Genomic DNA, 16514 nt, shown 5'->3' with positions numbered 1-16514 from the left:
AGATTTCTATAGGAAAATCTTCAAAAAAAATTTAAAAAATAAACCAAAAGGCCTTGAGCTTAGATATTTGACATGTAGCATTGCCTAGTGGACCTCTACAAAAAAAATTCAAATCATGGCCCCCGAGGTCAAAACTGACCCTGCCCCAGGGGTCTCTCAATTTTATATAGGAAAATCTTCAAAAAAAAATTCTAAAAATAAACCAGAAAGCCTAAAGCTTAGGTATTTGACATGTAGCATTGCCTAGTGGACCTCTACAAAATTTGTTCAAATTATGACCTCCGGGGTCAAAATTGACCCCACCCCAGAGGTCTTAGATATTTGACATGTAGCATTGCCTAGTGGACCTCTAGTAAAGTTGTTCAAATCATGACCCCGGGGTCACCTGATTTTACATAGATTTCTATAGAAAAACTGACCCTGCCCCAGGGGTCTCTCAATTTTATATAGGAAAATCTTCAAAAAAATTCTAAAAATAAACCAGAAGGCCTAGATCTTAAGATATTTGACATGTAGCATTGCCTAGTGGACCTCTACGAAATTTGTTCAAATCATGACCCCCGGGGTCAAAATTGACCCCGCCTCAGAGGATTTTATAGAGGAAAATCTTCAAAAATTTTCTAAAAATAAACTAGAAGGCCTAGGTCTTAGATATTTGACATGTAGCATTGCCTAGAAGACTTCTACAAAATTTGTTCAAATCATGAACCCCGGGGTCAAATTGACCCCGCCCCATTGGGTTACTTGATTGTACCTAGAAAAATCTTCGAAATTTTCTAAAAATAAACCAGAAGCCCTAGAGCTTAGATATTTGACATGTAGCATTGCCTAGTGGACCTCTAGTAAAGTTGTTCAAATCATGACCCCGGGGTCACCTGATTTTACATAGATTTCTATAGGAAAATCTTCAAAAAAATTTAAAAAATAAACCAAAAGGCCTTGAGCTTAGATATTTGACATGTAGCATTGCCTAGTGGACCTCTACAAAAAAATTTCAAATCATGGCCACCGGGGTCAAAACTGCCCCTGCCCCAGGGGTCTCTCAATTTTATATAGGAAAATCTTCAAAAAAAAATTCTAAAAATAAACCAGAAAGCCTAAAGCTTAGGTATTTGACATGTAGCATTGCCTAGTGGACCTCTACAAAATTTGTTCAAATTATGACCCCCGGGGTCAAAATTGACCCCACCCCAGAGGTCACTTGATTTTATTTAGGAAAATCTTCAAAAATTGTCTAAAAATAAACCAGAAGGCCTAGATCTTAGTAGACTTCTACAAAATTTATTCAAATCATGACCCGGCGGGGTCAAATTGACCCCGCCCAATGGGATACATAGAAAAATCTTCAAAATTTTCTAAAAATAAACCAGAAGGCCTTGAGTTTAGATATTTGACATGTAGCATTGCCTAGTGGACCTCTACAAAATTTGTTCAAATCTTGACCTTCCAGGGTCAAATTGACCCAGCCCCAGGGGTTACTTGATTGTACATAAGGAAATTTTCATAAATTTGCTAAAAATAAACCAGAAGGCCGAGATCTTAGATATTTGATATGTAGACTTCTACAAACTTTGTTCAAATCATTAACCCCGGGGTAAAATTGGCCCTGCCGCAGGGACTACTTGATTGTACATCGGAAAATCTTCCAAACAATTTCTAAAAATCATCAGTTTGACATTTGAAACATGTAGCTCATATTACTCAGGTGAGCGATCCAGGGTCATCATGACCCTCTTGTTTGATAAATCTTCCGCTTCTGTTACAAATTTGCCAATAATGGAATCCGAATTGCCTTTTTCACTGCATATTATTATGCCCCCCTTCGAAGAAGGAGCGGTATATTGTTTTGCAGATGTTTGTCAGTCGGTATGTTGACCAGTCCATTTCCGGATGATACCTCAAGAACGCTTGGGCCTAGGATCATAAAAGTTGATAGAGTGGTTGATCATAACCAGCAGATAACCCCTATTGATTTTGAGATCAGTAGGTCGAAGGTCAAGGTCACAGTAACCCAGAACATTTAAACAATTTCCGGATGGTAACTCAAGAACGCTTAGGCCTAGGATCATGAAAGTTTATAGGATGGTTGGTCATGACTAGCAGATGACCCCTATTGATTTTGAGATTAGTAGGTCAAGGTCACAGTGACCAGGAACAGTTAAACGGTTCCAGATGATAACTCAAGAACGCTTGAGTCTAGGGTCATGAAAGTCGATAGGGAGGTCGGTCATGACCACCAGATGACCCTATTTATTTTAAGGTCAGTAGGCCAAAGGTCAAGGTCACAGTGACCAGGAACAGTTTAACGGTTTCCACATGATAACTCAAGAATGCTTGAGCCTAGAACCATGAAAGTTAATAGGGAGGCTGGTCATGACCAGCAGATGACCCCTATTAATTTTGAGGTCAGTAGGCCCAAGGTCAAGGACAAAGTGACCTGGAACAGTAAAAGGTTTCCAGACGATAACTTGAGAATGCTTGGGAGTGGGGTCACAAAACTTAATAGGGAGGTTGATCATGACTAGTAGATGACCCGTATTGATTTAGAGGTCAGTAGGTCAAAGATCAAGGTCAAAGTGACCTGGAACAGTTAAATTGTGTCCAGACTATAAGTAGAGAATGCTTGGGCCTAGGACCATGAAACTTGATAGGTTCATCATGACCAGCAGTTGACCCCCATTGATTTTGAGGTCAGTAAGCCAAAAGTCAAGGTCCCTTTGACCAGGAACAGTAGAACTTTTGTGCACAAATAGATTTCTGTTCCATGTGCAATTACTGAATGCATCAAGGGGGACATTTCGTGTACTACGAGCTCTTGTTTTTACCAAGATTGCTTCAGAAATGCGGCTGCTAGAACAAACTACGGGGCCTCCGTGACCGAGTGCTTATGCTCCTTTTGGGTTGAGCATCGCATGGGGAATAGAATTTTTTTTCGGTTGAGGAAGCCATCGAGCTAGCTTATGGAAGGAGATGATTCTATCCAGATGCTCGCCTGTGATGAAATAACGCCCGGAAGGAGACCTGGGGTCTCGTGCTGAATTGAACTTGATCAATGTTGCTTGCTGAAACCCACGGTATGTTATTGTAGAGTACATAGGGTGCACGTCTTGTGCTTTACACCTGGCACCCTAAAGAACCAGACAAGCTTCTGGAATAGGAGCGTCTTCTGTACCTTGCACTATCCTCCCACTAACATTACTAACAATCCTCTGGAGGAGTCGCCCATACGGGTTACTGTTGGCAACTATAAATAAGCTTGGACATAAAAACAAACACTACGAAGGTGATCATTTTTAACTGATATTGGCGAACATAAAAAATGATTAATGAGCATAAGTTTAACATCTAAAATGGTATTTTATTATACACTTGTGAATTTTAGAACTTCATTGCACAAAAAATGTGAAAAGTCTTTGATGATGGCGTCTGAATCTCATCATCAGCTGCAAACGAGGTTTTGTGTCCATGATAACATATTTTTAAACATAGGTGCCTTCGTTTTGACTACCGCCTCCATTCCTTGATGTAAATCTTATTTATTAGTCATCTTACCTAGTGTATCCGTGTTTCAAATTTACAAAAGAATGCTGGTCTGTGTTCTACATTTATACTGCATATGACAGAATTCAGAGCCCGATGAAATTTAATGTTTTGAGCACGATTATTCTGCCTTATCAGTTCCGAGTAGACAATAGCTGGATTACGAGTTGATGTATTGAACATGAGGGTATGAAATTAAATCGTCAGCATTAAAAAAACGGCCGGTATATGCTCCTTTTCGGTTTCATTATGTTGAATATTTAACTTGCTAGCCTCTGTGTTAAACTTATCACTGTTGCTGATAAGTTATTATTGAACCAGTGTGTTTTGAAATTCAACAATAAGTCATAGGGAATATGTTCTATTTGGAAAGGGTTACATTTAAAATAAATGTCTTTGTTCAATAAACCATCTTAGTCTCATATACATTGTAATTCTATTTCAACAGGGCTTTAGTTGGTATTTGCTAACAATTTCATTAACAAAAAGTTTCAATTTGCCTATGATTTAAAGTTCATAGAAACAAGTAAAAAAGAAACAGTCATCACTAGCCAAGGAAGTTTATCACTGCATCTGTTTTTTGTCCCGTTTTTCTGACTTCTGATTCTGCTTTGATTTCTGTACCACTGAATGTTAGTGATACATCTACTTTGCAATCTAGACCGCCTACTATAGTATCTACAGTCATTGATCCAATGTAATAGCAACCTGTGTCCGTATATTCGGGATTTTTGATATTTGACGCATATAACTGAACACATAATAAACGCTGATCTATGTCTGAAGGCGCGTAAGTCTGTTTCACCTGAGCTTTTCCAGTAGTTACTATCTGTCCTTTTTCAACATGTTTGGAAAAGATTTTGTCACACCGAACACCCGAGTCAGTAACTATACGTTTACTTTCAGGGTGTTTTCCTGTTATAAATGCTACAGAACATTCCACACCATATGTGTACTTCAGCACGCGTTCTGTGATCAATTCAGAGCGATGTCCACATATCAACGCTCCTCTTAGAATAGCAGAGGAAGCTTCGTTTGGTATAATAATTTCCAAACGCGGAAAAGCATTCCGCACGGCATGTTGTAGCATTGGGGATTCTGAATATCCTCCTACCATTAAGATGGCTTTCAAATTATATACAGGACTTTCCTCCATAATTGATTTCACATGTAGGATGGTTTTACTGATAGATATATGAAACAGATGCTTAAAGACATCTGCTGTAAACTTCATTTTATCATAAACGAATTCGACTTTATCAGAATACTGTGCTGAATCGCGAATAAATTCTTCCAAATCATGCCGATTCTTCTTTTCAGACATCTTACTGAGGGAAACTGGAAACTTCATCAATACTCTTCCTTCCTTTTCAGGGTGAACTGTTCTCTTCTTTACTTCAAACTCTCTCATCAACTCCAGCCAATCTTCTGTTTGCTCTAGTTTGAATTTGCGATAAACTTCTTTTCCAACGAGGTCATCAAGTAAATCTTCAAATGCTTGATCAACGAGTGTTCCTCCCCATCCTCCTCCGCTAGCTGCAGTAACTTCTTTCACACCTCCCGAGTAATTTACCTCGTGTACAGTTATATCAATTGTGCCTCCTGAAAGACAACAAAATAGTATCTTAATACTACGTTGGTGGATTTTGGAGCTAGTGTTACTTTTTGTGCTCTGTTAACATTCTAGCGTTATTGTTTTTTCATAAATAGTGAATATTCAGAAAATTACCTCCGGCATCAAAAATCATGTATCTGGTTCCAACTGGTAAAGATGTAATTGAAACGTTTGTATGCCGTACTGTTCTTTCAATCGGCAAATGCCTACAGTAGATCGAGGCGGCTTCTGGTTCCAAGGCAATGCTTAATTTTTTTCTTGCAATACCAGCCTATAGTGAAGTCAAAAGAATGATTTAAAATTGCAGAATAATTATTATAGTTAATAGGTTTTAGACGGTTGGATTACTTGCAAGTACACCATAGAACAGTTACATACTACTGCCATTTATTGTACAATACATCCAAATATATATTATAGAACACTTAAGTATGTGTTAACACTCGATTAATTGGTATGTTTATTAGTAAATTATTACCTTAACATATAACAAAAATGCACTGCTGCCAGAAAAATATATTATAAATACAAACACTTTCAATAGTAATATGACTAGACAAAGGCATAGTCTTGCTTCTCATCACCAAAACAATACCTTTATTGATTTATTAAATGGTCACCTTTTCTGCAGCTTCCCTCATAAACTGTTTAGCTGAATCAGTCCAAATGGCAGGAACCGTGAGTACCCAGTGGACATCAGACCGCTCGATTATTCCAGATACCCGAACCCTTGCCGCTTCATGCATATCGTCAACTAGAAATTTTATAGACATTGCAAACACATCGATTGCTGCTAAAGTCTTTCCCATTTCTTCTTCCAATGTAACACCGCGATCGAGTCTCTAAAGGAAGATAAACAGGCTGGCATTATTTAATCATTAAACAATAGACATTAAAAATTACCTGTGTAAATTTCTATTGTAAACTTGATTATATTCATATGTTTTAGATACATGATACATGTATATCAATAAATACTGTTTAAAGTAACTTTTTAAGAAGATAAAACAGGTTTTATAGGTTGTACAAAGATACTTGACAGACTTAGATAATGCATTATAAATACAATTAGTTATATATAGCGAACCTCCGACAGCTGTTTATGCAACATCATCTTGAACTTCCGGAAGTAATAGTACTCGTGATGTTTTCCCATATCGGTAAGATCCTTGTATCTGTTTTCTGCCTCGTATCCGAAAGCTTCTAGTGTTTTTCCATCCGGTTTGATCAGAATAACAGTTGGTGTTTTCTCAGTTGCAAGGGTTCCTGAACCCGAATGCCACTGCTTAACATACGCTTTTGTAGGATCACGTTTGAAGTCATGATAGAAAGAGTATGCCCATCCGGAATATGTCGTCCCAAAATCTATTGCTCCAACCAACAAATTAGAGGTGCCAGTGTCACAGTATGAAGCCTAAAACACCAAATGTATTTACTGTAAAACAGATCTAGTATCGTTTTGGTTTATGTCTTCTATAAAGTGTGAAAATATAATGTTATTAATTAATTTATTCCATGCTGGCCTTGTTGGTAGTACTGACCAAAGGTAGATAAGTTTGTTTATATTTGTCACCAGTAACCCTGCGGGGCGACGGTTCTCTTGCCGAATGTTGGTCATTTTTAGTTGAAGGTACTCGGGGTCACGACCCCTTGTTTCGCAGTCCGTGTTACCAATGGACTACTGCTTCCGCTCTAAGGCTGGATATGTGTTGTGATTTTCTTTTATATAATCCGACAAGAACATATGCTTTATAAAAATGTACCCCGTTTGTTAATTTATGGTTTATAGCAGTTAATATAAATTGTCAGTTTCATAATTTACAGTGACTTACAATGACTAACTTTTAGGATATTTTACAACCTTACCTTGCTTTGACAGTAATAATCGGACGTCATTGAAACATATTTTAAGATTTAAATCTGGCATAATATAAAAATGTATATTAGATCATATGAATAATTAATAAAATTCAAAAGAGCTACATACCATATTTTCGGTACAACGTACTGCTAACCGGGTTGTAGCAATCCAGGAAGTATAAAAACTAAAAAAATCTGATTGTAAAACTTTGCAAAATGCATGATCAATTTTCCGGGCGACGTGCCAGTTAAACCTACAATTGCATTTTCCGAAAATCTAACATAGATAAAGTGGGATACGTTGTAGATAAGTCAAATTCAAAATATAACATAGATAAAGTGGGATACGTTGTAGATAAGTCCAATTCAAAATCTAACACAGATAAAGTGGGATACGTTGTAGATAAGTCCAATTTTTGGTTTAGACAAGAAAATGCTTATTAGAAGTGGTTTTCGTCGGTTAACGTCACTGACTTCGAATATCATGCCCCACTACCGCTTTGGATTCGAATCTATGCTTGGGGTTACAGAATTTTGTCATGTGAGGAAGGCATCAAGCTGGCTTATAGAAGGTTGGTGGTTTTACCCAGTTGCCTGCCTAGAGACAATCGAGGTCATTGTCCAACATCAAAAGATAAAAAGTCGTCATATGACATATAGTTGCATGTGTCGGTGTGAAGAAAAAACCTGCAAGAACAACTATTGATAGCTTTGATTTCTCCTTTCACAAAGAATTGATTGATGCAGTGCTGCAAACATAAATTTACATCCCTAAAATAAGATCGTCAACTAACGACGTGTGTGGAATGTATATATGTTCTACTAATACCGTGTTGGTTAGCCGTAAAACCCAAATCAACAAGTAGGAAATGCTTTCGGGATCAAAATTTCTAACATCCCGGCAATATCTTTCATACTACAACTAGTACATTTATGAAATTCATTAAATGTTTTGAAACATTTGATGTAAATAACATGTTGAAATGTCAACAAAACCTCATCATAAAATAACTGTATCTTGGTTGGGCAACCAGGATGGGGAAATCAAATTTTGAAAACCCTTTTTAAACATTCAATGAACACAAATAAGCGTAAATGATAATTTGTTAAATCCATTACTTGATCAATATAAGATTAGCCACCTTTAAAACGAAATCCGTTTGTAAATTCTGATTTTAATACTTGGATGAGGTAGCAAGATAAAAAAAATATCATAACATTTTTCGATCTCATTGAAATTTCAATACATTAGTTAAAACATATTCTTCCATTCAGAACTATATATGTTATGGAAGATATTGAAATACCGAGGGTGCTAAGAGTATTATATAACATGACCTTCTTTATCTGTTTTTCTCGCAATTTACTTTGTAGGTCAGTGTGCTTTTCGTAAATAATATTTAACACTTTTATGTGTAAACATAGGTAACATTATACCGAAGGAAAAAAAAAGTACAAAATACAAGCTACAAGTTTCACATAGATAGATAATTTATTTATTTCAGTCTCATCATCATGTACATCACTACATAAAACATAAACATACATGTATATATTTACATACACATTACATAACATAGTACACAGATGCCACTCATTAATGAGTTATAAAAGACTAATCATAAATATCACAGATGCTATACGAATACAACACTTAGATAAAAAAAATAAAAAATATATATATATAAAACAAGAGCTGCCGAAGGACATCAACGCTCGACTATCCAACAGCCTTGTCAGCTGAATGAATACAAAAGTCGAAAAGGGGCATAATTTTGTACAACTGCAAAACAGTGTTATAGAACCTGCACAGTGCTTATCAGCTCATGACAGTAGACAAGTGTGTGAAGTTTCAATCCACTCCTATTAGTAGGTACTGAGATACCAGCTTACATATAAAAATTTAACCAAAAACTGCCAAGTTAAAAAAGGGGCATAATTTTGTAAAATTGCAAAACAGAGTTATTGAACCTTTGCATTGCATGTCATATCATGACAGTGAACAAGTGTGTGAAGTTTCAATCCACTCCTATTAGTGGATTTTGAGATACCAGCTTACATACAAAAGCTTAACCAAAAACTTATAAGTCGAAAAAGGGGCATAATTTTGAAAATATGCAAAGTAGAGTTAAAGGGCCTGCACACTACATGTCAAATTATGAGAGTGAACATGTGTTTGAAGTATCAATCCATTCCAACAAGTGGTTACTGAGATACCAGCTTACATACAAAACATTAACCAGACATTCTAAGTTGAAAAATGGGGACGGGCGAGTCCAGTAGCTCTACTATTCTATGAGGAATATTCCTACAGGAATATATGATAGTTATCATTAGTGAATGACAATTTGTTGTATGAGTGGTTGGATGAATGAAAGACCTGCTCATACTTTTTACTTTGGTATCTATTTAAATCTAGGACTCGTGTATTAAGGAAGCGGCTGCTAAAGAACCATGGGAAGCCTCAGTAATTAATATTGACACTAAATTGACATTTTAGGAGAAAGAGTTTATCTTTATTTTTCGTTTTGTTTATAAATTACACTTGAAACATACGAGTATGAAACGCGAATTACTAGTATGCGTCAAACGTAATTTATAGAATTGAGAATTTCTGACCTAAACCCTAAATGCCCCTATTTTTTTCTTCTATTAACATTCTATAGTTTTGAGTGTTATCTAATGACTATTGATTTCTAATGCTGAAAAAGGAAAGGTGTTCACCATCTATTCCCAATTACTTACTGATTTTACTCAAAAAGTGCATATTCTAGTACAAAAAAAAAGTTATCTATACTGTATAGCAGAAACACTGAAATTTCATTACAAATAGAAACATGTTTCCAGAGTTTAAATTACATATTATATCACGAAATAAAGCAACTCGGAGCAGGATCAACTTTAACATTCGGAGTCTCTATCAATTCTGATCTACTCTATGCCTTTCTGATGACTTTAAAACACAATAATATATGTTAAAAAGATACTGATTCCAGTTTTAACTATGACGTCCAAAAGGCAACTGTTGAAACAGCATTCAGCGGGGTTGTTAGAATGTTGTTGTTGTTTTTTTTTTAAATGGCGGTACTTAATATTTACATTCTTTAAAGCAGGGAACACAAGCACCACTGAAGAAATAAATACTTAAAGATTCGACGTATGACTAATCCAAAGTCATATTTAATGTTCACAACGTTATGGAGACAGTGTCAGCCTGATTCACCAGGTTTTTTTTCTCTTTAAGCCATTTCAACAAAGCAATCTGAACCAGTCAAATTAGATTGACAAATACCCCAACCGAATGTGTAGCAGAATGAAAACATTACATTTAGTACTGACGATTATCGCGCCCTCGGTGTTGTCACATTGATGTCCTCCTTCACTCCTTCGCCTCCGCCACCAGACTATGGAACCGGCTCCCACAGGAAGCCGAAAGCGTCGAGGCTTTCAAGAGGGCCCTGGCGACATCATCCCAATAAGCTGCAACGTCGTTTTTATCTGCTTTTACTCTGCTCTGTAAATAATTGAGCGCCGTACTCACCACCTTGTACATACGCCATTTTACGATGTTTCCCCATAGTGAGACCTGTACAACAAAGGAAGAAGAAGAAGGTTAGCGATCCAGGGATTCTCCCCAAGTAAAACAAAAAAAAAAACAACAAAAAAACAAAAACAGAGCATATCAGGCTGAAATATATACACTGGTCTAGATAACTTGAGAACAGGTTGGTGTGGAGTTGGGTAGTCCCTGAAAAACTTTGGAATTCTCCCAAACAAAAGTTTACGTTTTAAAGCACTTTGATTCTTGTAAAACAATATGAGCAGATCGAGTTGACACTGAAGTAGACCCTAAAGCATTAGCACACGTTTCAAGTGTTGGCCACGAGAAAATTCTACAATGTGACACTTTAAAAATACGTTTACAATATATGCTAATTCTCAGACAGACAGAAATATACAAAAGTATGATGTAAAACAACAAAAAAGATTTGAATCAATAACGGTCTTTCAATACATTTTGAGTGACCCACGAGAAAATTCTACAATGTGACACTTTAAAAATACGTTACATTTTGAGTGACCCTGCCTCACTGACGTAGCTACGGCAGCCGCGTTTTTAAAAATTATCCTTTGACTCCACTCCAGTGGTAGACTTAGATCAAATAATCTGTAAATCAATATCATATTGTTAGTTTCTTTCAGTGATAATTTCTTAGAAAAACGTTTTTTTTCTATAGGTTCATCTCAACAGTCGATCAGAATATTTCAAGAAAGTGCTATTTAATACAGAGGGTCATTTTATGGTAAAGATACAAGATACAAATTTTATTTAATTTAATTATTTTATTCATTTGGGTTTTACGGAGCACCAACACAGTATAGGTTATATGGCACCAAACAGGACTGCAATTTGTGGTCCTACTTCTCATTTACATCGAAATAAAAACATGAGGTATGGAATCAAAACTTGCATACAGGTCTGCTGGAATCACACAGTTACTGCAATACCAAGTGTTCGCCTCTTACGATCATGCAAGGTGTAACGGATATGCTTATTTTAGAAACAATTACTTACTATTTATTGATACCATTTATTAAATAATCATACTAGGCAGTTTTAAGGCCTAAAAGATAGATATTTTAAGTCTGGCCTAATTCATGTTCAGTCAACTGGGACGTTTCTACCTATTTTTGTATCTTTACAATGGGCCAATTCGTTTCACTTTTGCGGCGTACGCCGTTTCGCCGCGTACAACCGGCTGGCATTCGTTTGGCTTGCCAGGTGTAATGAAGTATTTCGACCCCCATAGAATAATGACCCCCCGGTCATTATTCTATAGAAAAAGTGACCCCCCGGTCATAGTATTATGACCTCCAGATCATATTACTATGACTCCCCTACGTGAAGTAAACTGAACCTCACGAAGAATATTGACTCCCATAAAAAAAAACGACCCCCGGTCATTTGGTCAAATTTAGTGATAACTCATGTATCTAAGGCCTAATTGCTGCATTTTATGCTCCCACTCGTTGGAGGGGGGCATATAGATTTGCCCTTGTCCGTCCTTCCGTTTGACCATTAGCCCCAGATACCATCACTCGACACAGAAATCAGAGCATTCCGCAACGGGAAAAGAGATTCTATTTCTAGACGCTGTATCTGGGTGTATACATTTTTTTCAGGAAAATAACAATTCGCAATACGTTCACATAACACACCAGTGTCAATAATCCCTGCAAACTTCGGTATGAGGTAATTCTTCAAAAGAAAACTACACAAGAAACTGCTAACATAGAACTTAGTATTAATAGAAGTTGCAATACTTAGCAGTGGCAGTAAAGTACGGTAGCGGCAACAATAGAAAGTAGTAGTAGTAGTAGTAGTAGTAGTAGTAGTAGTGGCAGTGGTAGTGGCAGTTGCAGTAGTAGCAGCAGCAGCAGCAGCAGAGGAATAAGTGACAGCAACAACAGCAGCAGGAGAAGAAGAGGTAGATGTACAAGACGTATTAGTGGAAGCAGGTGTAGTAGTAGCAATTGTAGTAGTAGTAGTAGAAGTAGTAGTAGTAGTAGTAGTAGAAGAAGAAGTACATGTAGTAATAGCAATAGAAGTAGCGGCACCAGTTGTAGTAGTACAATCAAAATGTTAACTATTGGCAATGGAGGCTATTAGAGTTGTAGATCTAGTAAAATTGTCCGTTAGGTTTGGTGGGGATCACTTTTTAATAGATATTATCGTCGAAAGTCTTTTTAGGAGCCAGTGTTTTACACGAAAAGAGTAACTTTTTTTAAATAGAATAATGTCCGGGGATCGATATTGTATGAGAGAGTTCGAATGTAGTAATTTCGGCAGTGAGTATTTTACATGGAAGGAGTCACTTTTTCTATAGAATAATAACCGGGGTCGTTATTCTATGAGATTCGAAAGGAGTTATCTTTAGGGAGTCAGTATTTTACTTGGAGGGGTCAGTTTTTCTATAGAATAATGACCGGGGGGTCGTTATTCTATAGAGTTTTCAAAGGGAGTCAGTTTTTTATAAGGGGAGTCAATATTTCACCGGAAAGGAGTCACATTTTCTATAGAATAATGACCGGGGGGTCATTATTCTATGGAGGTCGAAATACTTCATTACACCGGCCACATAGTCGGGTTTTAAAAGAATGCTGTTTTGGTAAAAAAAACATCGTAATAATTCTTTAATGAATTAAATTAAGCACTCAAAATTCATTTGAAACATATCTACGTCATAAATTCGCAGGAACAGACATGTAGAACATGTCACATGCCGTAAATACTTTAAAAATAATGCCGAATCAATTTCAAGTCGCCATATGACCTAAAATTGTGTTGGTGCGACGTTAAACCCAACAAAATAAAGAATCAATTTCAGAATTTAAGAATGTAGACAAAGTAACAGAAGTAGCATGGTCAGTATCCTTAATCATTTAGGATGATGACCATGCTCTATGTGAAACTTCTATTAAATTCAACATAATTTGAACACAAGTTATACACTCAAGTTTCAAATTGGTAACCCTGTCTGCAGTATCTTGTCCTCCATTGCAGTTGTCACATGATCAGGGTACTCTTCATTTTGAAAAACAATAGGCGGTATGGAATCTTTATTTACTGACCTTTCCTGCGGACTTTAACACTCAAAGATATGTTTTTTATTGATTTTATCAAATATGATTATGTTTATGATTAAATTAAATTAATATAATGTAGGTAAAATTTTGATACTGATTTTCAAAAATAACCACGTGCTCTGAACTGTTGCATGACGTCATCAGATTCTCACGAGAGACTGTGTGAGACGTTGCGGTTTGATACTGGTTAGATAACCAAGTGGGGTTTCGCCATAACATAACTTAATGGACGCGACCATCAAAAAATAAAAACAGCGTCAGTTAAGTTATCATGGCAACCAGAACTACGTGTTCGTCATTCAATTTAAAGGTAGCAAGGTACACTTAGATGCGAAAAATTTGGGCACGGACGGTCAATATTGCACTTCCCCTATGAGCGAAATTTGGGTGGCTATTTTATAAATTGCGTGCATGTTTTGTGCTTTTAATTAATGGCAAGATCAGGATTCTCATACAAGAATAAAGAAAGTTATCAAAGCGAAAGGTTTACATCATCCATGAAAAATAGCGTGCCAAAATCATCAATTTTGCACCTTTTGAACAGTCTACAATGATCCCGCTGCAAGAACACTGTCCAATTTTATTGCATTTCTTAATTTAATAGTCCTTACTGAACGTCAGGACATAAACGGAATGGGGGCCCATCCAGCTAGTTTTTTCGGAAAATAACGAAAATGTTTCTGAGTATCAATCAACAAGCACAGAACCCTTCCGTGAATTGAATTTTTCCGCGAAATGGTGTCTCATTGATCACACAAAGCTACCAGCAGTTAGTTTTCCAACTGACATCAGAATTTTACATGTATCGGCTGTATAAATTTTCTAAAGAATTAATAATCATTATCTCTCACCTTAATTTACAGACATCCAAAATCACGATGTTCTCTTTATAACAAATACTGGGCCAAAATTCGAAAGTGTACCCTGCTACCAAAACATGCAACACATGCCCAGTAAGCCCTGGAACACCGAATTGTTGGGTTAAACGCACATCACACAGACACAATGGCGACTTGCCTGCTTTTGATAGTGGGAAAAGGCCCCCGGGCAACTGGGTGAAGGGTAAATATGGTTCTGTGTCAGCAACCTCAACCACTCGGCCACGGAGGCCCTTTTGGACACTGGCTATTACCTAAATGCCGACTCGTATATAAAAGACAGAAAAATATTGAAATATTGTTTATATAGGATTAGAGTTGTCCCAAAGATTAATGCGATAGGTCCTCAATGCCCACAAACGTATTATTAGGCTAAAGCTCATTTGTCTGCATTTGCAGATCAAAACACGCAAAATGGAAGCTATTGTATGTTCTTTTCATAAGGAAAATAAATGCAGCAGTTTTGGGTTCGAAACGAGACCGCCAAGATAACAAACATCACTGCTCTTGAAACAACACTGCTCTTAGATTAGTATGAGAATCCAGTCTGAAACATTCTAACTATTTTTACTACCTGTAAATCGACAAGCTGATAATCAACGAATGAAGGATAAACTCGATGCCGGATGCCAATTGACATTAATTAGAGCAAAGGACTTAGTGGGATCTTTAATGCGTGATTTCTTCTGATTAAAACAATTAGAATATCTATTTATATTTCGGTATATAACATTTGATTATAGATATCATTATGATATTTAAAGTCATTAGATCTAGATCTTTGTACTTTTTCACTTAAATGATTTTTTGTGCAAATGTCCGAGTTGACAAGAATTGTAAAAAATTCGCTGGCCTTCCTCGGCCTCTCTAAAATTAGATTTAAAACATCTCCAGCCTCCATCAAGCGTTTACGAACATAGATTATATGTAAACTCGATTACTTACTCGAAACTACATTTTGTTTGAACTTGAAATTTTAATAAATTAAACATGTCAAATGTTAAATATAGATAAGTTACTGCTGCTAAAATTAAATCTGTCGCTAAAATACTGAAAACGTACGAACTATCATTGATTATCAATTTTTGAAAAAAATGGCGGACTGAAAACTTCCGTGTTTGCGAAAACTGACTTAATAACGGCATAAAGGGTTTTGCGTAGTGGCCGGTTACTGTCGGCGGCCGTCAGACCCGTAACCCGCTCTATCTCTCACTGAACAATGAGTTCATTTTACAACCTTTCCTTGTTTCCAATGTTTTTTTTGACAGTAAAACTTGAACGTAATTGAAACATATTAATAAGATATAAATCTGGCGTAATATAAAAGGTATATTAGATCATATAAATAATGGATAAAATACAAAATAGTTTAAATTGTAAAACATACCATATTTTCGGTACAACGTATTGTCCAATTTATTTGACCTGTCAAAATATGGACCCGGCTTTCGTTATATTCTGTTCGAGCCTATATAAGATTAACGTGAAAGCCGGGTACATGTTTTGACAGGTCAATTAAATAGTACAATACTGATAACCAGCCAGCATAAGATTGTAGCAATCCAGGAAGTGTAAAAACGGAAAAACTTTGCAACATGCAGGCGACGTGTCAGTATAACCTACAATTCTAACACAGATAAAGTGGGGTACGTTGTAGATGTAGTTGTCTGGCCAGGCCATCAATAGGACTGCTACGATTTCTGCCTCACCTTGCCTCAATGATGTCATGAGGCAAATGATATTCTGATATTTTCTAATGGTGTTAATGTACTTTTTTGAACTTTTATAACTAAAATTTTAATCAGTGTGTTAGACCTGCTTTTTACTCTTTTTTATTTTTGGCTCTTCAAATTTTAAGCGAGGCAACTGCCTCGGTTTGCCCCAGTATGGCTAGGCGCTGATAATACTAGAAACATTTTTGTATAAAGCCACAAAGAATAAGCATAAAAAGAGTAACAGTAACCAGAGATGAC

The 16514-nt window shown here is 36.5% G+C and overlaps 1 protein-coding gene and 1 long non-coding RNA gene across 2 annotated transcripts; both read right to left on the bottom strand.

Annotated features, from left to right (window-relative positions):
• Nucleotides 1–3344: 3344 nt before the first annotated feature.
• Nucleotides 3345–7299, bottom strand: LOC123531992 (heat shock 70 kDa protein 12A-like). The gene is made up of 5 exons (XM_045313319.2): nt 7143–7299; nt 6243–6569; nt 5776–5997; nt 5270–5426; nt 3345–5142 (listed from the first exon to the last, which is right to left on the bottom strand). The coding sequence occupies exons 1-5, from the start codon at nt 7143–7145 to the stop codon at nt 4088–4090; spliced, it is 1764 nt and encodes a 587-aa protein (XP_045169254.2). The 5' UTR covers nt 7146–7299; the 3' UTR covers nt 3345–4087.
• A 1144-nt stretch (nt 7300–8443) lies between these two features.
• LOC128547038 (uncharacterized) lies at nt 8444–16061 on the bottom strand. Its single transcript, XR_008366271.1, has 3 exons — nt 15929–16061; nt 11086–11183; nt 8444–10601 (listed from the first exon to the last, which is right to left on the bottom strand). It is a non-coding gene; the product is annotated as an uncharacterized LOC128547038 (long non-coding RNA).
• Nucleotides 16062–16514: the final 453 nt, after the last annotated feature.

This window comes from Mercenaria mercenaria, chromosome 11 (genome assembly GCF_021730395.1).
Source record: "Mercenaria mercenaria strain notata chromosome 11, MADL_Memer_1, whole genome shotgun sequence".
In the NCBI taxonomy this organism is placed as follows: domain Eukaryota; kingdom Metazoa; phylum Mollusca; class Bivalvia; order Venerida; family Veneridae; genus Mercenaria; species Mercenaria mercenaria.
The sequence above is the reverse complement of the archived record's forward strand: the minus strand, read 5'-3'. Positions and strand labels throughout refer to the sequence as shown.